The sequence below is a fragment of the Ceratotherium simum genome, chromosome 19 (genome assembly GCF_057802395.1).
Source record: "Ceratotherium simum simum isolate JZ-2026a chromosome 19, ASM5780239v1, whole genome shotgun sequence".
In the NCBI taxonomy this organism is placed as follows: domain Eukaryota; kingdom Metazoa; phylum Chordata; class Mammalia; order Perissodactyla; family Rhinocerotidae; genus Ceratotherium; species Ceratotherium simum.
Window position 1 is genome coordinate 30,801,814 of NC_141918.1, and position 26,840 is coordinate 30,828,653.

General features: G+C 39.0%; 1 protein-coding gene across 2 annotated transcripts in view; it reads right to left on the minus strand.

The window, feature by feature from the left end:
* Positions 1-26,453, minus strand: part of SNX3 (sorting nexin 3) — a 39,399-nt gene extending 12,946 nt beyond the window's left edge. Inside the window, exon 1 of one of the 2 annotated variants that reach the window (XM_087443964.1) lies at positions 26,084-26,453. In XM_087443964.1, coding sequence (XP_087300090.1) covers positions 26,084-26,179 — 96 coding nt within the window. In that variant the 5' untranslated portion in view covers positions 26,180-26,453. Of the gene's footprint in view, positions 1-26,017 lie in introns of both variants that reach the window. The other variant, XM_004422185.3, reaches the window with a different exon arrangement.
* Positions 26,454-26,840: the final 387 nt, after the last annotated feature.

Here is a 26,840-nt window from a genome sequence, read left to right on the forward strand (position 1 = left end):
ATATTATCAAGGGAGGCAGAAGCTGAGAATACAAGAATGTTCACATCTGACACTGAAAGGAGCCTTTAAAATCACATCTAAATACAGGACACAACGTTAAAAAGTCAGAGCAAAAAAAGTCAATGTAAAATCTCTTCTCCATATCCCACCCCTCCCACTGAAATCAAAGACATCAGTGGTTCTTCAACCTGGCTATGCCTCAGAATTACCTGGGTAGCTTAAAACTATTTCTTAAATGTAAGTATAACACAAATATAGAAAAGTGTGCAAATACATTGAGGGTACAGCTCAATAAGTTTTCAAACGGTAATAATCTGGGTACTCTTTAAAAAAAACAGTCCTGAGGCTTACTTTAGATCAACTAAATCAGTTTCTAGGGGAATTGGCCCTTTAAAAAAGTTCCCCAGATGATTAATTAATACAGAAGTTTAGAAATTATTACCATACCACCTCTGACTGGTTCAAAAGATCACATAAGCAGCTAAAGCAATGCTTAGAGGGAAATTTATAGCTATAAATGTTCACATTAAAAAAGAAACACCTCAAATGAACAACCTAACCTTCCACTTGAGGAAACTAGAAAAAGAACAAACTAAACACAAAACAAGTAGAAGGAAGGAAACAATAAAGATCAGACTAGAAATAAATGAATAGAGAATAGAAAAAGAGAAAATATAAATGAAAAACATTCAATGCTTCAACTAAAGAAATGGAAGATTTTAATCAAATTTGAGATTATTTTTAATATCTTGTTTTACATAACTTTTGACACATAGTCATACTACTCCTTCTATGGGAGAACAAAATCAAAATCAGTAACCCTACTAACTTCTTCTCATTCTTACCTTCAAATCTCACAGAGATTCATTCCATATAAAAGTACACATTTTCTAGTATTCTACACTATAACTGCAGTTAAGAGCTCAGTCTCTGTCTAGGTTCAAACTCCAGCAATGCCACTTAGCTATGTGACTTGGACAAGTAATCTGTTTCTCAATTTGCTCATCTATAAACTGGGGGATAATAGTGTGAATGTACATCTAAATAAATGGTTTAGAAGTTACACTAACTTAGAAGATTCCCTTTCTACTACTTGGAAAATCATACAAAGGATAATTACTTTGAAATAAATTAGATTTGTAATGCTGGAAGACCATGCTCTTGTAATCCCATCTCATACAGTTGTTGCTGTGATTAAATGAGGCAATACATATAAACATGCTTAGAGCTGTACCTAGCACACAATAATTGTACACTAAGTTATTTGTTTTTCTTCCATCATCCTTTTTGTGTCTTTTTTAAACTTAGCAAAAAGTTCTAAGATTATAATACTCGCCTATTCGTGGTTAGTGCCATCGAGTTGATTCTGAGACTCTGAGCAACCCTGTGCAGAGTGGAACCTCTGCCCAGTCTTTTTACACCATCCTCTCACCTTCTGGAGCTATATCAGACAATGCTCTGCTGCTATTCATAGGGTTTTCATGGCCAATTTTTTTGAAGTGCGTGGCCAGGTCCTTCTTCCTAGTCTGTGTTAGCTGGATGCTCCACTGAAACCTGTCCACCACAGGTGACCCTGTTGGTAGATGTGGTTCCCTAACCACTGCAGAAACGAACCTGGGCTGCGGCGATGAGAGCAAAGAATCTTAACCACTAGACCACCAGGGCTGTTTGCAATACTCTCCTATACCCTTAACCAATTGTTATTACTGGTACCTTTGCTTTGTAAATCTTCTACACACAGTTATTTTTGCTGAATCATTTGAGAGTAAACTGCAGATATCATAACTCTTTACCCCTAAGTACTTCAGTGTGCATTTCCTAAGAAGAACATTCTCTTACATAACCACAGAACAAGGAGCAAATGCAGAACATTTAACACTGATATAGAGTCCATATTCAAATTTTACCAGTTGTGACAATAGTATCCTTTATAACTTTTTAAAAACCAGAATCCAATTAAGAATGAGCACTGCCTCGTTATCTATTCAGTCTCCTTCAATCTAGAACAGTCCTCCTGCCTTTCTGCCATTCAAGAAATCGACAGTTTTAAAGAGTGCAGGCCAGATATTTGAGATGCATTATATATGTGAGTTTGTTTCCTCATGACCAGTTCCATGTCATGCATTTTTGGCAGGAATGTTCCTAACAGCAGGAATGTTCCTAACAGCAGGAATGTTGAAGCCTTCTCAGGGTATCACATCAGAAGGTACATGATGTCAGTTCGTCCTATTACCGGATCACTTGGTTAAGGTGAGGTTAGCCAGATTTCTCCAATGTAAAGTTACCTTTTTCCTCTTTATAATAAGTTTTTTCTTATTCTTGCACTTGCCCTTCATAATAAAATTTAGTGTCAGGTGGAATTTACCTAGCTAAATTTAAAACTTACAGAACTGTCAGAGCACAGAATGAATTCTGTTTCTTGGAGAAGTCACATTTTTAGGTGAAGTTATTTGCCTGACATTAACCATTAGGTGAGAGACCGGCTTATTGCAGGAAAGCCCTACTACTCTCTGCCAGATATAGTGTGAACACGCAGATGTGTAAGTACATTATGTTCACAAACTGTTGATTCAGTAAACAGATTAAGAAGAGGATTTATAGTCTACTTGGTAGAATGAAGCCATGGATATTTGTACTTGCCATAGGAGAAATTCAGGGCAATTCTCAAGCTTCTGTGCATCTTGCCTTAGGAGAACGTATTCTGCGTAGCTCATGAAAGGGTGATGGACTAATAACATAAGATACCTGGGACATTCAGAAAACTAGAAAAGAACCAGACTAAAAACCTGAAGAGAACTGTTCAATATTTGGTTGCTGTTCACTTGTTCTAATAATATACCAAAAACAAAACTCCAAGGGGATGAAATGTTATAAGAGATGTCTGTATGCCTGAGACTCTTAAACTGCTATTTATATAAAGAACAAACCAGCCATTTCCCACAAGGTATTACTAATCACATAGAGTAAAATCACCAGGAATCCAAACAGACGTTATATACTAAAGGACAGATTTCTGAAACCATGGCATAGAGCTCCAAAACAAGTGCTCCCTTCACGTTTAGGCAGAGGAAACTGCCACATTACTGGTCTCCAAACAGCCGGGTCTTACAAACTTACACAGGCTGACCTATTAAAGTCAGCAGCTCACAGATACCCTATATGTAACCTGATTATCGCTGATAGCCAAGCAGAAAACCAAGCTTCAAAATGTGATCACCTGAATGTAGCTTAACAATAGATATTAGAAAAATGTTTACTAGGTGTTTCTAGTATTTCTTCAGATAGTGTCACATGTACATTTGAAAAAAGAGACTGGCAACGACATCAAAAGTATGCTCAATAGACCATACTCTATTCAACCAATCCTAAGAGATGTAAATGGATGCCTCACTGCAGTTCTCATTAAACGGTTGCATTTCTCCAAATGTCTACATCTAAAGATAAAGGATAAGCCGAGAAGTGCTTAAGCTATTACCTCGCCCTTCAGTACTTCTGATACCTGTTTTAGCCAATCTGGGACAGCATGAATAACTGGAGATATGGTTTATAACCCAGATGAACTCTAAATATGGCTGAGAAGAAGTCACTTAAGTGAAGAATAAGCTTTCAGTCTGGAGAAACTGAAATGTAGATTGTCACTAAGCCAACGTATTTAGTTTAGTTTTTCTTTCTTTTTTTAAAAAATAAGGACATGGCCTTCCAGTGATACAATCTCTCATTATTTTAAAAGAAGTATCCTTTATGGTATAATTTCCAAAACAGTAGAGCAGAAATCATCTAAGCTGGTTTAATGCATAAACCAAGTCATTCCATATACTTTTCCTACTTTGTTCATATTCTTCATTAGTGAATTGGCAACAAGACTCATTTGCAAGCTTACGCAAAGTTCTCAATGAATAACCTTTAAAGGAACTGTGCAGTAATGATTCTACTGTAAAGGAAACTTTGTTCATAATAGTTCCTAAACATTTACATAATCCTACAGGCTTCTGCTGAAAGAAAACCGCTGATTAATAGGGTAAGACCTTTTTTGAACAATTTTAAAAGTGCAAAACTATTTTCTGTATCTTCCCAACTTGCCTAATCATAAGAATCGCCTCAAGTATTTTAAACACACACCTACCCCGACACGTCCCAAGTGCCACCACCTAGAGAATCTCATTAAAATTAAGTCTGGCGTGGAATCTGAACATCAGTATTTTTAGGTAATTCTAAGGTGCAGCCAGAGTTGAGAACCACTGCCCTAGACCTGCTAAATGTGAAACAGAATAAGGGAGCTGAGGAATCTGTATGATCACCAAGTGATTCTAGTTTAGCTGGGACAGATAGGAGAAATAATATTTTACCTCCTCAAGAATAGTGATTTGGGGGCCAGCCTGCTGGCACAAGCAGTTAAGTGCGCACGCTCCAATGCGGCGGCCCGGGGTTCGCCAGTTCGGATCCCGGGCACGCACTGACACACCACTTGGCAAGCCATGCTGTGGCGGCATCCCATATAAAGTGGAGGAAGATGGGCAAGGATGTTAGCCCAGAGCCAGTCTTCCTCGGCAAAAAAAGAGGAAGATTGGCAGATGTTAGCACAGGGCTGATCTCCTCACAAAAAAAAATAAAAATAAAAGAATAGTGATTTGGAACTAACACTATGAGAATACTGAACTGGAAATGGGACACAGTCATTATTAAAACTATGATGTGGAAACCAGTGAAAGAATATTAGTTAAGAAGCTCTAATTCAGTAAGCGTATTCTAAATATCCAGCATTGAGCACATATGGACTGCAGGGATCTAAAAAAGACATCCTCCTCAAGAGATATTTAAAGCATGAAATCGGGGGCGAGGGGGAGGAAGGGGGAAGCAAAGAAGTCTTCCAAGATTTATTACATGTAGCAGTTACAACCATAATTCATCATAGACTTTTACTGTTTAGATAAAAGGGTGGAAACCTGTACTAGAGAAATCAGGGTAGTAATAAAATAGATATAAAACATATACATATAAATATATTAGGTTAAGTTTGTATGGCGGACTTACAAAAACTATCCTTACAATTAAAAAAAATTAAAACAGTACATGTTCATTTGTAGATATTTCATTTTGATATATATCCTTTCAGACTTTTATATATACAAATTTTATTTTTATTAAATATATTATTAGCTTCTTATTTGATATTGTTAACATGATTGTACATAGACATCATCTATGTGAGAGGTGGTACAGTACAATGGTTAAGCACACAGCTCTGGAACCAGACAATCTGGTTTTAATCTGAACTCCTACATTAACCAGCTATCTGACCCTAGGCAAAATGCTATGGATGAGAGCTAGATGAAGACTTGATACAGATCCAGGGAATTTATATACTTTCCTCAGGACAAGCCCCTAAAAGTGAAATTACAGGGCCAAAGGCTACGAATGTTAAGGATTCAAAATGTCCTCCAGAGAGGCTACTCTACTGTATATTGAGGAAGTACATAACTGTAGTAGGCTACTACTTTGGTGGCCTACCATAAACCATGCCACTCAGTATCTTTCTTTCTGTATCTTCTCTATCTTTCTGAACCCTCTCCCATATTGGCTTGGCCATATGACTGCCTTTGATCAACGGTATATCAGCAAATATTTGTGAACTGGGGTTTGTCTTCTTAGAACATTTGTTCACAAAGACATTCTCTCTTGGAACCCAGACACCATCACTCTGTTAGAAGTCTAGCTCTCCACACGGAGGAAAACTCAGGACCTGATGAACAGCCCCAGCTGAGCTCCCAGATGGTAGCCAGCGCCAACTAGCCAGCCAGCCATATAACTGAGTCATCGTGGAAATAAATCCTCTAGCCCCTCAAGCTGCTTCCAGCAGACATCAAGGAAAACAGAGATAAACTGTCCCCTGTCCCTTCTAAGACCTGACCAAACCGCAGAATTGCGATAAAATGAATGTTACGTGTTGCTGTTTTAAGCCACCAACTTTTGGGGGTGTTTGTTACACAGCAATAGGTAACTGAATAAATAACCTGACTTTGGTAGAATTATGCTAAACAAGAAGCAGATTGAGAGGACAGTATTTCATATATAAAAACGTGGTATCTGAGGAGCCGGCCCAGTGGCATAGTGGTTAAGTTCACACACCCTGCTTCGGTGGCCTGGGGTTCACAGGTTCAATCCCAGGCACGGGCCTACGCACCGCTTATCAACCCATGCTGTGGTGGCATCCCAGAAACAAAATAGAGGAAGATGGGCACAGATGTTAGCTCAGGGCTAATCTTCCTCAGCAAAAGGAGGAAGATTGGCAGTGGATGTTAGCTCAGGGCCAATCTTCCTCACCAACAAAAAACAAACCAACCAACCACATGGTATCTGAAAAGTACATAGAATTTTTTTTTACTTTTAACTCTTTGCTGTTTACTTTTTTGCTTCTTTATTAGCTTTTTACTATGTTTTAAGTAGCTGAGGTTCCCAGAAAATCCAAAATGGTTAATTGATTCTGGATTACTCAGCAAAGGAAGTGTTCCTCCATAACTTAAGAAGCTGATAAAATGAGCTGAACTGAAGTCTTTCTGTTCTAAACAAAGGCAAGAACTGAAGTCTTTCTATTCTAAACAAAGGAAAGTTTCTAAAATTAAAAGTTGTAATTTAAGACTGAGTTGCTCTCTCTACAATAACTTGATAAACCTCTAAGAACAGATAGTACCAAATAGTTCGCCACCTATATTATAAAAGAATGAAGCTGAGATGTTTTCTCAAAGAATGAAATATTACCTGAAAACTATAAAAAACATGGAAAGGGTGTTTAGTGTGAGTCAATTCTCTAAGACATGAGTGATACCTCTATTAATAGACGCCTTTCTCTTCTAGTCAGTGATTAGCTATAATAAGAGCAACTAGACAATGATATTAAACACTATATACACGCATGCTTTAAATTTAGATTGACAGCAGTGCCATTACAATACTTTATTCCTTTCATAAAGCCCCACAAAGAGTGATTATTGTTCTAATAACCTGAAAGTACTCAAATCACTAACACAAAACCTTTTTATTGGAAACAATGAGTAACTCTCTGTTGTCTAAGACTCCTCACAATAAACCACAGTAAGAGCACAGGTCACAAGAGGAGTTGCAACTTGTCATCAAAGGTTTCAACGCATTAATAATTAGGTCAGTATAATTTTTAAAAATTTCTGGCCAGCATACCCTCTTTAACTGTTAGGTGTAATCAGTGTTTGAAGTAGGGCTGGAGAACAGAGTATTCTGATTCTTTTCCTCATAATTTAAGTTCATTTCTGTATTCTCTGTCTAGCCTCTTTTCTCCACACACTTCCCGTTCCTTGCCCTGTTCCCTGAGTTGTGAAGTTTGTAAGATAAGGAAATCATTCCAGATCCTTCACCCCTAGCCCCCAAACCCTACTTGGAAGTATGGTAAATAAGACATTTTAAGTCATGACATTTATAAATATCAATTATGAAGTCTCATAACCCATTAAACTGATGTTACTTAGAATGCTAATAAGAACACAGCATAAAAAGCATTAAGTGAGAATCTACCATAAATATTGACTAAGCATATGGACATGGTCCTTGACTTAGCAGACTTTATACAGACAAGGATAGGTCAGAGTAAGGGGAAAGAAATTAAGGATACTGGAATACTGTGGGGGAAGTTTCTATAAGATAGTATACAATTTGGGGAGTACATTATTATGATAAAGACATGTATGCACAACTTTTAAGGCTTAGAGGCTTTAAAGCTAATAGAAAATTTTTCTAAGTACACTTTTATGGCTGCTTACACCATTATGTATCAAAAGTTTTCAAGTTTAGATGTTCAACTTTGTGGACAAAGAATTTAAAGTCTTTCTTTTTTCCATTCACCTAAGATAATTGAGGTTATAATCATTAAGGTGTGTCTCAGAGAGACACTTCAGGTTCCAATTATTACATCACTCTTAGTGTGGAAGTTCCTGACATGCTACATTGTTGCAGGAAAAACGCAAGCAATATATATGAGTATATATATTCATTCACTATTTCCTTTGTATGACTGTAGACTTAGCATAATAGGAGCTAATGACAAATTTGTAACAGTATTTCTCATTCCTTGAAGCAGCAGGGAAGAGGTAAGTTAGTCAAACAGACCTGGGTTCAAGTCCTCCTCTGGAACTCATAACAGTGTGACCATGTCAAGTTACTTTCCTTCTCTAAATCTGAGCTGCATCATCTTAAAATGAGGATACTGCCATCTTCCTCAATAATTAAATAGGAACCATTACTACTTCACACCTATTATCACTTATTGGATACTTAGTACAAGGCAAATACTATGCCACATAACACATTTAATCCTCTGAAATTTCATTTTCTGGCTGAAGAAACTCAAAAAGAGGAGTTAGGGAAGCTGCTCAGGGTTAGCCACATATCTACTAAGAGGCAGAAAGAGACTTCTTACCCATGTTCAAGTTCAAAGTTCATGTTCTTAAGGCAAACTATAGTTACAGTACATGACACAAGGCAGATATTAAATAAACAAAGCTTAAAAACTCTACTAAGCACTTAATAAATATCTCAACAACTACTATGTGCATGGAGTTAAGTAATACTTGGTTAAGAGGCTTTTAAAAACACTTAAACATCACATAAAAAGTGCTTCTGAACACCCATAAATTAACATCAAAAGCATAATAACATGAGTAAGACCTTTTCTCTTCAAAATATGGAACCAAAAGAAAGGTATGATGTAAAAAGTTAAGGGTGGCGCTGCTGGAATGGTGGAGTGAGGAGCTTGGCAAAGCCTCTCCCAAAAAAATCAACGACAAAACTAGATAGACTTGGGCCGGCCTGGTGGCACAGTGGTTAAGTTCCCGTGCTCTGCTTTCAGCAGCCCAGAGTTCGTGGGTTTGGATCCTGGGCGTGGACCTACACACTGCTCATCAAGCCATGCTGTGGTGGCATCCCACAAAGCCATGATGTTTGACAGCCCTCAAAACAGAGGAAGGTTGGCACAGATGTCAGCTCAGCAACAATCTTCCCCAAGCAGAAAGATGAAGACTGGCAACAGATATTAGCTCAGGGCCAATCTTTCTCACCAAAAAAAAAAAAAAAAAAAAGCAAACTACACAAACCTGTCAAAAACAACCATATCAGGACTCTGGAAATTGGCCAAAGATATATAACAAATCAAAAAGAATTTATTCAAGAAAAGCTACTGAACTTTTCTCAGGTAGGAACAGCAGAAATCTGTGGTGTTTTAGCCATCCCACACCAGCTCCATCAATGGTAGTTTTTACCAGTGCAGAGCAAGCTGTGAAAACTAGCACCATCACCACTAGAGGGGATCACTGACTAAGAGTAGAACGCAGCAAAGTTCAATAAGCAGGGGTATTGTTGAGAACAATAGTGATCTTGATGGCAAACAACTGGGTAAAGCCAAAACTGCAGCAGCCCAAGGCTGCAACACGGATTGGGGCAAAAAACAAAACAGGAGACTTGCCAGAAGTTTAACATGGATATCCTGAGACTGGCACAGCCATAATGGGCCTTGACAAGCTCCCACTTATCCCTGGTGGTCTGAAAGCCTGTGTGCTTACACAAAGCTGTTTGCAAGCTCTGGAAAGACTGGAGTTATCTATACATCCCTGGCTGCATGTCAGGTCTTTCACAGATACAGAAGAGCCATGAACATGAGAAGGCTTGGCACAAAGTAAAAGCTGAAATAAACTTGTAAACTGCCTATACAGTCATGCGCTACATAATTGATGTTTCAGTCAACGACAGACTGCATATCTAATGGTGCTCCCATAAGATTAGTACCATATAGCCTAGGTGTGTAGTAGGCTGTACCATCTAGGTTTGAGAAAGTACACTTTATAATGTTTGCACAAGGATGAACTCACCTAATGATGCGTTTCTCAGAACATACCCCCACTGTTAAGTGACACATGACTATGCTGTGAATTCATTCTCCAACCTACATACAAATCCACTGGCAAAGAGCAGAAGTCTTACTGACTCAAGGTGTTTATGCACAACCTCTGAGCAATCATTGACTGACCACTAAGCTGTGCTGATCCAAGGGTGACCCCTAGGAAGCTAGGCTTAAAAAAAAAGAAAAAAACTGAAAAAAAAAAAAAAAAGTGATCAGAGATATCAGTAACTGTAAACTACAGACTTAGTGCAGGCAAGTCCTCAAAAAAATAGACATTAGCAACAGGACAAGAGGTGATCTAACTCAAGAGTCTCTAAACTATATTATCTAAAATGTTCAGTTTAATAAAAAATTATAAAACATGCAAAGAAACAGGAAAGTGTAATTTATATATGGGGAAAAACAGTCAATAGAAATTGTCTCTGAGGAAGTTCAGTTGTTGGACTTAGCTGACAAGGATTTCAAAGCAGCTATCATAAATATGTTCAAATAACTAAAGGAAATCATGCTTAAAGAATTCAAAGAAAGTATGACGACAATGACTCAATGAATAGAGAATCACAACAAAAAGATGATAAAGAAGAACCAAATTGGAATTCTGGAGTTGAAAAGTACAATAACTGAAATGAAAAACCCACAGGAGGGGCTGAACAGCAGACTTGAGCTAGCAGACAAAAAAATCAGCAACCTTGAAGACAGATCAATAGAAACTGTCCAGAAGACAGAAAGAAAAGAGAACGAACATAGCCTCAGAGACCAGTGAGACTCTATCAAGTGTACCAACACACATGTAATGGGAATCTCACAAGAGAAAGAAAGAATAAAGAATGGCTGAAGAATTCTCAAATCTAACTAAAATCTTTAATCTACACATCCAAGAAGCTCAGTGAATTCCAAGTAGGATAAATATAAAGAGATCCACACCTACACACATCATGGTCAAACTGTTGAAAGCCAAAGACAAGCAGAAAATCTTGAAAGTAGCAAGAGAAAAATGACTCATCACAAACAGGGGCACCCATATTACAATTAACAGCTGACTTATCCCCTTGAAACAATGGAGACCAGGAAGGAGTGGCATAGTCAGAGTGCTGAAAGAAAACACAACAACAAAAAATTCTATATCCAGTGTGGTAGACAGAATTGTGACATAGCCCCTAAAATTCCCACCCCCTGGTGTACACACATCCCTGTGAGTGTGGGTGAGGCCTATGAATATAATGGATGGCACTTCCACGATTATATTACATAATATGGCAAAGGTGAAGGGGTTTTGCAGGTGGAATTAAAGTCCCTCATCAGCTTGACTTTGAGTTCATCAAATGGGAGATTTTTTGGGGTAGGCCTGACGTAAATCAAGTGAGCCCCTTAAAAGAGGGCTTTAGTTCTCCTGAGATCAAAGAGCTTTTCCCACTGGCCTTGAAGACAAAGGCCACTATAAGTTCTATAGTTACAAGAAAATAAATTCTGCCAACAATCATTTGAGCCTGGAAAGAATCCCAAGCCTCAGAAGAGACTACAACCCTGGCCAACCCCTTGATGTAGGCCTTGTGAGACCTGAGCAAAGGGTCCAGCTAAGCCATGCTCAGACTTCTGACTTACAGAAACTGGTGAGGTAATATTTTAAGGTATTACACTTATGATAATTTTTAATACAGCAATAGAAAACTAATATATCCAGCAGAACTATCCTTTAAAAATAAAGATTAAATAAGACATTCCTAGATGAACAATGACTGCAAGAATTCAGAGTAAGCAGATCTGCCTTACAAGAAATACTAAAGAAAGTCTTTCAGGCTGAAAAGAAACCACATCAGATGGTAACTGAGATCCACATGAAGAAATGAAGAGCAGCAGTAAAGGTAATTACATAGGTCCATATATAAGACAGTATAAATATATTTTTCTCTTTTCTTCTCTTAGCTGATTAAAAAGACAATTGCAAAAAACAATTATAAAACTGTATTGTTGCCCTTATAACATATAAAGATGTAATACACATGACAATAATAGCACAAAGGAAGGGAGAGGAAATGGAGGTATATTGGAGCAAAGTTTCTGTATTTTACTAGAATTACGTTAGTATTAATCTTAAGTACACTGTGAAAAGCTGAGGCATATTGTAATTCCTAGATCAAACATTAATAATAATTTTAAAGAAGTAAAAAAGGTCTCAGGAATTAAAATGGTACACTAGAAAATATCTATTTAACACAAAAATCAGTAAAAGAGGAACAGAGAAACAAAATATGAGACATACAGAAAATAAGTATCAAAATGGCATAAACAGCGGCCGGCCCAGTGGTGTAGTGGTTAAGTTCGTGCGTTCCGCTTCAGCAGCCCAGGCTTTGCAGGTTTGGATTCCGGGTGCCGACCTACGCACCGCTCATCAAGCCATGCTGTGGTGGCATCCCACATACAAAATGGAGGAAGATGGGCACGGGTGTTAGCTCAGGGTTAATCTCCCTCAGCAAAAAGAGGAGGATTGGCAATGGATGTTAGCTGAGAGCCAGTCTTCCTCACACACACACACACACACACACACACACACACAAAAGGCATACATAAATCCAGTATACCAATAATTTCATTAAACATAATGGATTAAACACTCCAATCAAAAGGTAAAGATTGTCAGACTGGATTAAAAACAAGATCCCATTATATCTTGTCTACAAGAGAGACACTTAAAATTCAAAAACAAAAACAGGTTACAAGTGAAAAGTTGGAAAATAATACAGCCTACAAATAAGCATAAGAAAGCTGGAGTGGCTATATTAATATCAGATAAAATAAAACTTTAAGACAAGATAAGAAGGGTAAGGACTGAGATTCTTGGCAAAAGGTCATAAAGAACTGCTTTCCTTCCCTGCTTTGGTAACTTGAAAGGAAAGAGTATAAAAACTTAAACTGCTCCTCCCCCATTATTTCTGTTTCCATGTTTTTTTACTCTGGTAAAACATACACAAAATAAAAGTTGCCATTTTAAGTGTACAGAGTGTACGTTTCTAAGTGTACATTGTTCTGTGGCATTAAGCACATTCACACTGTTGCGCAACCATCACTACCATCCACTGCTAGAACTTCCATGTTTAAAATAACACATTTTATAAGAATATAAGAAACTCCAAAAAGTTTTGACCTTTCCTTAAGCACATTCCAATGACACATCAGAGAGCTTGGGGGAAAACAATGTAGACCTGGGAATATGAGTCAGAAAATTTATCATTTACTGAAGTCAGCACTTCTCTCTTTTGATAGTGCAATAAAAAGCTAGAGTCAACTCTCAGACAATAATAATAACAGCAGCTAATATTAAATAAAAGAGATAGTATTTCCAGTCCATAGTACACATCATTTAATTCTCATATAACTCTGAGAAAGATACTAACACTCTCATCTTTAGGATGGACAATAGGTTCAGAGGGGTTAATTGCCCCCGGGCACTCAATTATTAGATAGGGCAAAACTGGGATATGAATTCATGTCCATAATTTAAGTGTTCTTAGACTATGTTAAACAGTATCCCCTGAACAAATACTTGGTGGAGCTTCTAAAAGAATGGAAGTCCATGTCAAATAAATACTCAATAATAGTTTTGCTTCTCTGCCACAACCTCCACTCCCCACCACACACATAATACTCAACTCTATCTCCTTTTCCACCATCACTGGGTAAGGAAAGATGGCCCCAGATGCTTAGATCAATTGGGAGAGAAGTCTAGCTTCCTTGAGAGGGAAATTTGAGCAACATGATAAACCTATCAGTCGAAACCCAACAAGAAAATGAAATATGGGTCAGGTATTCTGTTGGTGGGGTAGGAGTAGCAAGCCCTATACAGGCACTGATGGAGAATGAGAGAAACAAGATGTAATGTCAGGGCAAGTGTAGGAATTAATAGTAATAAATAACAGCAACTACGAATTAAAAGAACAAAATTTCTCTGCAGATTCTGGCATAGAATATAGAATTTCTACCAATACTGATATCAAAAAACTGCCAAGATGTCTCTGAAACCACATGATACTTTGAATAAAGTCAGGTGAAACTAGGACAAACACTAATCAGAACCACAAGCCATCAAAAATTGGCAAAGTGTTGCAACAATTGAAACAATCTTTGTAACAAGGTGACTTGTTCAAAACCAAAAATTTAAATTAGGAAGTTAAAAAAACGAAGTTCTCTAGGGCATTTCAATGAAGCTACAACTGAAGGTGTTTTTGCTTTGCAGCTTGTTCAAGACGGCCAACCCTGACTCCTCACCAACTTATGGTGTTTATGGAAAAAATGTATTAATGCGTGCTTTAAAATCTAAATTTAATATCCACTGTGAGTTGTCTTTTGTTTGCTTACATGAGAACTTAAGAACTCTTGAGGAAGTGTTGCAGGAAGGGAATTCAGGAAGCACTTCTTCTTCCACTGGCCACAGCAAGACCTATGAGACCCAAATTTGTTGCAGAACAGGAAATTACTTCAGGGCCCCTGAGCTAAATATTTTGGGAAGGCCTGGGGCTCTCAACAGACCTGAAAGCAGATATAACTGAAATCTATCTGGGACCACATAGATTTCACATCCAACCTGGACATGACTGAAGAGAAAAGAGTAAGATACTATGCACTCTGAAAGGCACCTTTTACTATTATCTCACTTTCAGTTAAGCTATAGTGTAAGTAAACTACAGTTTATAAACTTATGCTCAATTTCCTCAAGTAATAAAAAGATCCTATCAAGAAAATAAGTCTCTAGCCTTTGTTTGTTGGGATTACGAAATTTTCTCTGTCTTAATCAGTTGAGAATGGGGCATATGTAAAGTCAGTGCACACCTGGAGCTTGGCACAGGGGTAACAGTGACCAGACTGTGAGTGACCACTGACCAGAAACACAGTGAGATGGAGCAAAAAGGTCAAAGAAACTCAGGAGAAAAAGCCCTGTGTACAGTGATCCCTTCATATATGAGCCATCCTGTATATTTGAGGCCAGTATCACTTATAAGCAACTAAAGACAAGTCAAACAAGCCCACTTCAATTTCAAGGAAACTGGACAAACAGATGTCTGGTATTTTGGCGCTAACACTTTAATTCATATAGTCCCATATGGCTAATGGGTACTGTATTAAGTAGTTTTAGATAAAGGCAGATCAAAAGTTCTAAATAAAAGCAGATCAAAGAATATATTCCTTCTAAATAATCCACTGAACTATATTTGTAACTGATGGCCTACTTCAACCCATAAAGCTTTTCTTAATTTTATGAATATTTTATCAGATTCTATATAATTATAATCATTCTTCCACAATGCTCCCTAAGCTTTGACATTCTTGAACTTGCTTCATATAGAAGCTCTGGGTGCCCTACATGTTTGATATGTATTTTTTATATACTTTATAATCTTTTAAAATCTATCCTGTCACAATGGATGTGGATGTTTTAAAAAACAGATTGTTCTTGCTCAGTTGAAATGACTACCTGAAATTAAGGTGCAGGTTTCTGCTCAAAATAGAAACAAAAAAATCATGTGACATTAGAAGAAATTGTGCAGTTATACATTTATTGCCTGAAATACTTAAACATATTTTGGACTCTGACACCCAGACTCACAAGTTGCAAAAGTCAAAGTACACTTTTCTCCTCACATGTGCAGTGAACGGAAGAAGATACTCTTGCTTTCAAGACCTTGCTCGGAATTATGGAGGGTCAAAGACCTTGACAATAAAGTATGAAACCTTCTCTAAGTCAAATTTTAATCAAGAGCCAATGACCTAAAGTATTCACCACCTACTACTCATAATTTTATACTTGTCTAGTCTCAGAAGTTAGCCCTCTCTCCTAGAAAGGCACCAGATCACAACAGCAAGGATAAATAACTGTACTGTACCAAAGATTATGTGGTTCCTTCTCTTATACTTAGTCTTTTTAAAAAGCACACTGGTCATTTAGCATTGTTAACTGTGACCTATACTTGGATAGCCAAAGTGACTTAGTCTTTTAGTAATTTTCTCTTTAGTTTGGAAAAATAATCCTCTACAGCCTATTAACTTAAGTAAGACATTCAACTTTTTCCAGAGAAAATATTTTTCTACACCCTTGGTAAAACATCTTGGCGGACTAGAAAGAGAGGGATGATGAGAGCCAATGGTGCTAGATTCTCAGAGGGAAGAAGAAAGATAAGGCTGTGGCCTATGACCAAGGCTCAGAGTCAGGCTGAGCCTCAGTCCCTACTGACTCCCGTTCTCTTGGAGTGAGTCTAGACTACTGTCTCCCTCTGTTGGAAAGGACCTTTAGGATGAGGGCATGGTCATTCTTATTAGTTTCCTATTGCTGCTGTAACAAATTACCACAAACTTAGTAGCTTAAAACAACATAAATTTATTATCTTACAGTTTAGGAGGTTAGAAGTCCTAAATGGGTCTCACTAGGCAGACATAAAGTGTCATCAGGACTGCATTTCTTCTAGAGGATGTAGGGGAGAATTTATTTCCTTGTCTTTTCTAGCTTCTAGAGGCTGCCTGCATTCTTTGGCTCCTGGTCCTTTCTTCCATCTTCAAAGTCAGCAACTGCATCACTCTGACCTCTGCTTCCATTGTCACATCTCCTTCCATGACTGACTCTCCCGCCTGTTTCACTTATAAGGACCCTTGTGATTACACTAGCTCCATCCAGATAATCCAGGACAATCTTCCCATCTCAGGATCCTTAACTTAATAACATCTTTACATTTGACAATGAAAGTCACATTTGCCATGTAAGATAACATTCACAGGTTCTAGGTATTGGGAAGTAGTTATCTTTGGGGAGTCACTATTCTGTCTATCACAGTCACCCAAGTCACAGATGCCACTACCAACTATGGCATTTGGAGATTTCTAACTAATGAGTAATGCATGGTAGACAAATGCTGCCAAATTCTTTGAAGGTCCTTCCATCCAAGAGGTGGAGTCTATTTCCCTACCTTTGAATTTGAACTAGCCTTATGACTTGCTTTGACCAAGAGAATGTGGCAGAAGTGACAAGCAAGTTTCAGAGCCTAAAACTCAAGAGATCTTGCTACTTCTATCTTCATCCTCTTGGAATGCTATTCTAAGACTGCCACATAAGGAAGTCAGTCTAGCCTACTGGAGAATGAGGGGCCATGTGGAAGAGAATGAGCCATCCCAGAGAACAGCCAGACATCTTATCAAATGCCAGACATGCCAACTCTCCAGCTAAAAACAGCTACATAAATGAGCACAGGCAAAAACCAGCAGAGAAGCTGCCCAGCCAACCCACAGAATGGTGGGAAATAAATCACCATTTTAAGTCATTAAATTTTGGGAGGGTTTGTTATACACAGCTAACTGATACAATATTGGTTAGTGGGAAGACTAGCCTATACTATGTACATATATTTGGAAGAACTTTTGGCAAAAGGAATAAACGAAGGTCATTAGGGTTACGTTTGGGAGGAGAACAGCAAGTAGACTTTCTCGGCTATATCACAAAGCACAATCAGGCTGAAACAGGAAATGACTATTGTTAAGTAAGAATGATCAACTGGTCTATATTTATGATCTAACTGGAAATAAGAGCCATTACAGTTTCTAAGACGAGGCAGTCAGATAACTAAAACTATATCAAAGAAAACACAGGAGCAAGTGTCTACCATACTGCCTGAGACATAGCAGGTGCCCAAGACATACTTAAAACCAACAATAGAGTAAAGAGGTAGAGAGAGATGTTTGAGCCAGACAGTAACAAGGGGTCCCAGGGCATAACTTAGCATATCAACTTAAGTATATCAACATCATCTGCCCTTTTAAACTAAGATAAGAATTCTATCAATTTACTATATTGTCCCATTTTGAGAACTAATATCAGTTTCTCAATTTTGAACTTAACCCCTTTCTAAAACCCAGATATTAACCTTACCCATATCAATAGGTGGCAATATGTGGCAATATCAATTTAAAGATTAAAAATCATTTAATAATGGCATACTGCCATCTTATGTAGAGGGTTAACATGTGAGAACACAAAACATTACATGGTGATATGGTATAAGAAACTAATTCTGGGCTATAAAATATCTAAACCATGATCCTGGCTAGAAGTGACTACAGTTAGTTTTGTCAGGTATCATCAGTTTTGCCACTGGTTTATTAACTGACCCTAAACCACCATGAACCAGCTGCCTATTAGCTTTATCAGCACCAACTTTCTCTCTTTCATTCAAAGAAGTTTATAAAACGCTTCAAGTGAGAAAATAAGCTTTACAAGTCGAAAATCTTTGTGGGTGGCCTTAATACGAATACTAGATGTAATCTAGTAACTCATAAAGTTAGATTTTGTCTCTGTGAAAACTGGGCCTTTAGAAGGAAAGAATGGCATGTAATATTTCATTCAGCACCCAGCAACAGGGCTATGCTTTAAGATCCTACTGGTATTTGATGAACGTGTAAGGAAAAAAACCTAACTAGCAGTGTTATATTTAACTACCATTTCCTCAATCATTTACTACTGGCATCCGAAGTCGAATATTTTTTTCACAGTCCCATGTTTTGAAATGAAGATTCTCCAAGCACTTTTGATTTCTATTATTTCAAATGCTACATAAACTCTAGACCAGGAATTGGCAAACTTTTTCTCAAAGGGCAAGACAGTAAATATTTTAGGCTGTTGCAACTACTCAACTCTGCCCTTTTAGTGCAAAAGTGGTCATAAATAATAAGTAAACAAACAGGTGTACTGTGTTCCAATAAGACTTTACAAAAACAGGGAAGCCCACGGCTTGCTGATCCTTGCTCTAGATCTATTAATGTCTTAAGAATGTTCTCAGTTATATAATACAGGGGAATCTTTGGGTGTAAATTTAAACAAGACCTGGTGATACACAGATGTATGCCTAGGCAACAAGATTTTATCTACTTTTGTTTCCACATGAAGATAACCAATAATGTCAAGGCAAAAGAGGAGTGAGATACTGAGAGCCAGACACAAGGAGAGGAGCTTTGAAACTCCTTTGTTCCTCTATAAAATTCCCAAACTTACTATAGAAGACAGAAGCTCATCCCACAAGGGCAGGAATGGATTAAAAAAAGAATGCAAACAAGCTATAGTGGCAGGTGTGGAAATAATTTTAGGCAAGTCCAGCAAACAGAGACGCTACATCAGTGATATATCAAAATAGAGAGAGCAAAGAATTAGAAAGTGACCATTCTAATGTTATTACACAAAAGTAATTTTATAAAAATTATTTTTACTCTTCCCATGATTTTCTGGTAAGGGACACTGATCGCACTTATTTTGGTGGCTCAAATTATATACTCCATCATTCTATGTCATCAACTAAAACGCTGGCCCTAAGTAAAAATGCCTACAGTTTTAAACAACCATTGAAGGCAAAAAAAAAAATGTTAATCATCTATTTTCAGTACCTCGAACCCAACCTCAAGAATCATGGCATGCCCCTATCGGATATGCCATGTCTTCACACTTGCCTCCTTTCTCTACTCATCAGAACTAATTCTCAGGAAGGAATCAAACTCATTCACTTTTAAGATTATCAAAACTAATGAGAGCCCAATTTTATTTCTTACAAATCAAAACAACTTTCTCTAAACTTTGAAATTTCAAGCATCAGCAAAAAAGGAAAAGAATCAAGAGAGATGATCAGAATGTTGCTAAAGCCACAACCTAGGAGGGCCGATCACAATCACTTATTTGCTACTGTGGCAAAGCAAAGCACGGTGTCTGTTCTTCCTTTCCTCTCATGGCTGCCCAGCTAGACTAAACTTCCCACTTTCCCTGGTAGCTACATGGGGCAATGGGGCAGGAATATGCCTTCCCCTTGGCTAGAATGTGGAGGTGATGTTGGGAGCTGATAGTCAAGCCACAACACGAGCCCTGGACTGCCCCTGAGACTTCTTTGTGTGTGTGTGTGTGTGTGTGTGTGTGTGTGTGAGGAAGATTGGCCCTGAGCTAACATCTGCCAATCCTCCTCTCCTTTTTGCTGAGGAAGACTGGCCCTGGGCTAACATCCATGCCCATCTTCCTCTACTTTATACGGGACGCCGCCACAGCATGGCCTGACAAGCGGTGCATCGGTGTGCGTCCAGGATCCGAACCGGGGAACCCCGGGCTGCCGCAGCAGAGCGTGCGCACTTAACCACTTGCGCCATTGGCCGGCCCCCCTTGAGACTTCTTCACATGAAAAAAAAATAAACTCTCTAGTTTTGATGTCTCTGTAAGAACAGCCCAAACTGTATCCTAATTGATACAACTTTTCCGGCAAGCAAATGTCACGTTTTACTACCATGTCCAAATTCCTAGGTTCTAAGTTAAATATTTCTTTAAAGAAGTAGAACTTTGGTTGAAAGCTTTAAGTCATTTAACTAAGAAATCAGTAAACAGTAGTACCAAGAATATAGTATTGCTTTTCTTGGACACCATCTTTCTTATCTGATGTTCAAAAAACTGCTGGCTCTGCTTACATGGAAGCAGCATAATATGGTAGAAAATGTCAAAGTATCTAAAAATAACAATTCAGTACTTTTTTTTTTGGTAAGCACGATTATGAAGGTGAGGAGAGGAAAATCTCTATTACATGGAATCACCAAGATAACTAAAAGTTAAGCACTTTGAGAATTTACACTTTAAAGGTGCAGAGTGGAAATAAATATAAAAATAATAAAATATAAATATTTCTTTCTTAAATGGATATATATTTTGCCTTTTGTTGACTTCTGGCTTACTTTATTACACAGGGGAATAGACATGGATGGTGCAAGACAGGGGGCAAAAAGACCTGCCTTGGTTGAATAAGGTCAATGCCTCCCCTTCTTCCCCAAAAGCCAGGCTGTATAGCACAGGTTGGCATGCTTTCAGCTAGTATCTAAATTGCCTCCCCTCCAAAAACAGTTTTCTATCTTTGGCAAATGTCACTGATTTTCCTCTCTACTGTCAGGATTTGCTAATTTTTTTGTCTTATTTATTTTAGAATTTGTCCTTTTTTAAATCTCATCAAGGCTACCCATTGTGGCTCCATATATTTTTCTCATACTTCTCTGCTGCCTGTCATTTCTCAGAGACAGAGAGCATGGTGCAACCAGAAATAATCCTTGCTGCAGATCAGTAAAGCGCCCTTGCTGGGGTGCTTTTTAAACTACCACTTCCCAAATCCCACCCCAACCCAATAAAAAGAGAATCTCAACAGCTTCAAAAGCTTCCCAGGTGATCTGAATGTTCAATGAGGGTGGAAGAAAAAGTATAGGCTCTGAAGGTCAGAAACTCTAGATTCAAATCCCAGTTTTGCCATTTGATAGCTGTGACTAAGGCAAGTTACTTAACCTTCCTAAACTTCATTTATTCACAAGTGTCCACTATGTGCCAAGCAGAGTGCCAGGTTTCCCCATCCGCTAAGAGCTTATAGCGGAAAATACAGGAACTAAAGGAAGCTGAAGACCAGCAAACAATCTTAATCCTAATAGGGCTACAAGGGCACACAAGAAGGAAATCTAGTCCCGATTCCAGGGATCAGCAAAATCTCTAAAATGGTGACAGTAAGGCTGAGCCCTGCAGGACAAGTAATGGTGGCCAGATGCAGCCGCTGAGACTTGTTAACAGAGGAGGAAGTGTGTGCAAAGGCCTGGCTACACGAGAACTCAGCTTATTCGGGAGATACAACTAGTTTAGTAGGACTGGAGCAGAAAATAAGAATGAGGCAAGGACAAGAGATGAGGATCAACAGCGACCTCAGCTTCTACATCTGCAAAACAGGAATATTATCTACTCTGCTTAGTTACCTCAAAGATCAAAATATATATATAGCACAGTGCCTTCAATGTAACACGTACTCAAGTGATCAATCTCCTCACTTTTCAGCCTTAACATACACAGAAAAAAAGCTCGCCTTTTAAAAGCATCTCTGCCAATCAACACCACTCTTTTTCTTCAGGTCATCTCATCATAGCACAAAATTGAACAGTACACTCTTTTCAGCTGTTTATTCTTCCTGGGCACATCTTGCCTACTGTGGATTACTGAAGAGTCAACTCCCAGATCTCAAGGGTGCCAAGACTGGGATTTCCTTTAAAAGGTTAAAACACGTGAGGGTGCCCCAACACTAGGCTGTAGATAACAAAGGTTTTAACGTACTGTTTTATATTAAATGAACCGTAACTGTGAAGCAATTCTGACCCAGGACCAGAACACTTCAAATCTAACCCTGGCTCTGACACTACCTAGATCATTTACCGTGGGTGAGAGACAACCTTCTGTGCCTTGGTTCCCTAATCTGTTAAAATGAACAACATAGAACTGTCCCTAATAACCCAATTTAATAGGGCTACTTTTTAATCGCCACTGCCTCCCTCCCCCATCTTAAAGGGATGAGTTAGATAAGAACAGAATCTTCAAAGCTAGCAACATGCCTTTCCTTGATGGAGACCCTGGAAGTCAGCCGTAGCTGGCAGCAAAGATGTCTATCAGCCAACATCTCACAGCCAACTGATAAAGCTACATAGACTCTGCAGACGTCCTTTGGCACCAAAATGCTTTGATTCCTTAAAATATTATTTTGGCCCTTTAATAATACATGCTTATAAGTCCTAAAAATAAGTCTAAGAATTATTTATTTCTCAGCTTCCAATCTGGGTATTAATGATTCCTAATTTAAAATGAGAGGACTCACCCAGAGAACAATCACCAACACAGATTTAGAATTGCTAAAACTGTCAAGATGCTACTTTTGCTGACCACCTTTCTTGTAAAAATATTTATTAGCAAATGTTACTAATCAGCTTTATGTTTTAATATGCCTCAACTTCAAAAGGCTACTTTTGTAACTCTGTGAGGTAACGGGTGTTACCTAAACCTTTTGTGGTAATCATTTCTTATAGCACATCATTACGTTGTACACCTAGGGAACACCTGAAGTTAGGAAACATACTAACTCAAAATATGGAGTATTCTATTCAATATTTTTGGTCTTAAATGAGAAATTTACCATGTTCTGAATGGCATCACAAAATATAATAAAAAACTAAAACATTGAAAAAAAAAACCTACTTGGTGAAGTACTAAACAAGATGGCTTCTTCTTATACCACATTTTTCTCAATGAAAGTACTCCTCCATGCCAAGTGGGTTTCTTGATAAGAAAATCTAACAATTTCAGTAACTCAACTATATATTAACACAGAAAATGTAGTTAGTTGATCACTAACTTTTAATTTAGAAGATATCTGAATTTAGAAAGAGGTAACTTTTGAGGGCTTATTAGGTACCAGTCACTGTGCTAAAGAGATCTACATCCATGACCTCACTTAGTTCTATGAGGTAGGTACTATTATCAGCATTCCAATTTTACAGAGGGCAAGTGGGGCTTAGATTTTGTACCTTACTCTGCTAATAAATGATAAAATCTATTCTTTGAACTCAGAGCTCAAGAAAGATGCTTAACTTCACTCCTGTTTAAACAGTTGTCTCTAGGCACAATAAATTTTAATTCAAAGTCTCCAGAAAATTAAAGTTACTTTATAGCACAAACTTAAAAACAGTAACTGAATTTCCCCTTTAGCCTTCTCTTTAACATGCCAAAATAATTCTAGACCCTGAGCTTTCCAAAACCTTTAATCATTTATGGTCTCTCTGCTGTACTCACACCCATTAGAACAATTTTAAAAAACATTAACAGTGTACCAATTATTTTCAAAAGCCCAGAAATACTAATCAAGTGATACTAATAGTCTTAAACATTATCCTCAAACCAAAAGATAAATGGAGATTGGGAAACTTACATTCTAAAGTGCCACCATCCAGACAAAATTACTCTGTGAATTAGAGTAATTTCAATCAGATCCTATAAAATTGAACATTTTTCTCAAGACCAGAATTAGAGAGTAACTATAAGATAGTTTAAGGGCCCACACTCTGAAACATAAAACGGTTTGCCACATTGTAAATTCAATAGCAAAAGGCAGGCAGTAGGGGCCAGGGAGAGCAGCAACAGTACAGAAAAGGAGTAATAAATAAAATTACAAAATGGTTTACCTATTCAACTCACTGGCCATTCTATCTTAACATAAGAGTGTAATTACTCTCAAAAATCATTATGCTGCTTAAATAACAGCTAATATCTTACTATATGGTGTCCTGAGTTTTAAATCAACACATTACATATTAAGAAAAACCCCAAAGGCATTTCATAAGCATTAGAAACTCACATTTTCTTAGAGGGCACCTTCATTTATGACTATGACAGTCATTAACACACAACAAGCTGGTTTATACAATACAAACCAGCGTAAGTGTATACCTCGTTAATTCCATAAGTCATTAATCACTCTTGAAAAGGATTATTTTCTTTAAAATGCAAATGGTCATACCACAAACACTATTTTTAAGTGTCACATCAGCTATCTGGTAATAAAGTATCCGATGTATTTTAAAAATAATTAAATTATCATACTAGAGTCCATTTAATACAATGCACTCAGCAAGGTAAACACAAAGTTATTAAATGGAGGAAGTGTAGGCAGGAGATTCTGCTTCAGTTGTGTGACAGGAAGTACCAGTTATGGAAGTTCAGAAACAGGAATACCAAGTTCTGTTTTAGCACAAGAAGTAAAGGAAAATATGCTGCTGAATAAGGGTAAAAGAGGAAGTTCTTTTTCAGTGAACGATCTGCCATATATTTAAGACAATCCAAAACCATTCCAAAAAGTTAAAAAAAAAAAAAGCTTCACTTTTTCACTAGGCTTATGTGATAATGTACTTCCCTAGGTATACTGGAGTCTGGACTTTGTAGTTCCCCTATAACAAGACTGCTTATGGCTCACATTTTACAGATCCATAGGGAGACAAGGGTGGCCTGTAACATTAAACTGTTAGCTTCCTATCTTAAAGTTTGATGATAATTAAATTTTTTTTAGCAACATTAACTACATGATAAGTAAATCATTTTTTAAAAGTTTCGCAACGATGTGACTGTACTTAACACTACTGAACTGCACACTTAAAAATGGGTAACATGGTATTTTTTGTCTTTTACCACACACAAAAAAAAGAGCATAAAAAGTTAGTGAGAAATTACACCGCTTAAATGTTAATAGTAACTCGTTATATAAATTTTGATTACTCTACAGCTGAATTCTTACTATGCTTAATTTTTAATAAAGTAATTGGTTATCGTGTTTAACAGCTGGATTCATTTTATGTAATTAACTTTTAAAGATACTTCCATACATGAGCAAGTTCTTTAATCCCGAACCACACAGTGAAAGTGAAGCACGATTTTCAATTGGCATCTTTCAAATCAATCTGAATTACTTATTGCCAACAAATACTAGTTACGAAATTATAGGTGTGTTTCTACTTCAGCTGATTCCTTCATTCACTGAAGTGCAAATCTCGAAATTAAGAGAGTAAGATCCCTAAATGTATAGGCTTTTCTTAAAGCAGTTGTCGTTCTGGATTGTAAGGTAGGCGACACTCCACGTCTCAGCCCTGAGCACGAAGGATGCCCAGAAAGCTAAGGTCAATCATTTCCAATCACGGTTCTCGCCTGGCTCAGCCCTACCAAGTTTGTCAGGCTTTTGTAAACTCTCATCTGGCTCTGTTCAAAAGGGTGTACAACCTCGGTTAGTCTGGAAGCCGGAGAAGGGCCTGGAGCAACCAGCTTGGCTTGGCCACCTCTGGGAAAACTCTCCAAGAAAAGAAAACCGGGAAGGCGCCAACTCGCGCAAACCCCGTTTCTCAGTCACACCTAGCTCCCTTCCCGAGGAAGGGCTGTATTCTCGAAAGATCTACTCCTTTCCAACTCAAATGTCATTCCCCAGATCAGCTGCTTGAGGGGCAAGCGGCGCTCAACCCACGCCCTCTTCTTCCAGCACCTTCTACAAGCGCCAGCGCTGGGCTCAGCTCCCTCTGCAGCCCCCATCCAAGCCCTACATGAAGAGGGGCCCTGGTCCAGGACCCCACCCGTGGACAGGGCTGCCCGACCGAGTCAGCGGGGGCTGCTGGCCTGGGCGTCTGTGGCCGCCTGAGGAGCTCCCCTCCTGGGTCGGCTGGGGGCGACCAGGGACGGCGGGAGGGGTCTCTCTGTAGGGGGAAAGACAGCCTCACCTTGACCCTGATTTCGTAAGTGGTGAAGCGGCCCCGGCCGACCCCCACTGTCTGCGGGTTGCTCACATCAATCTCGAGGAAGTTGCTGGGCGGCCCGTAGGCGTCATTCAGGTTCTGAGGTTTGGTGATCAGCCGCCGGGTGTCCGCCACCGTCTCCGCCATTTCGCTGCTGCTGCAGCCGCCGCCGCCGGCTCCCTCCGCTCCCTCCGCCCCCTCCGCGTTCCGCCGACGCGCCGCTGCTGCCCGCCGCGGGGACACCGGGCTCGCGCGCAGCGGTCGCGGGGCGAACGAGCACGTAGGGCAGGCGTTCACCCCGCGCGCGAAGCTCCTCCCCGGGCCCCTCCGGCTTCCGCCTCTTGTGCCCAGGGGAGAAACAGCTGACTCGCCGGAACACCGCGCCCCGGGCCGGGCAGGCCCAGCTGAGGCCGCGGAGGGGGACTGCGGGCTAGGCGGTGGAGCAGTAGAAGCGGGCGAGAAGTGAGGTCACGGGATTTGTAGTCGCAAACAGGTTCCGGCCGGACTACAGCGCCCACAATGCACCGGGCGAGCGCACCGCCGCCAGGCTCCGGCCGAGGTGCTGCGGCCCAGGCGTGCCGGGCTGGCGCTTCCTGTCTTTCTGCGTCCGGAAACGGTCTTTGCGGCTTTGGGAACTGCGAGGACAAAAGTTAGGGAGCGAGATGTTCGAGATTTGCCCGCGGTGGAAACAAAACTGCCTCTGCTAACTCTACGCCAGCCTACCTACCGTGTCACCGTGAACCGCTGAAAATGCCTTTCTTGATAACTAGTAACAAATGCCTCAAATGATGATTCTGACATCATCATG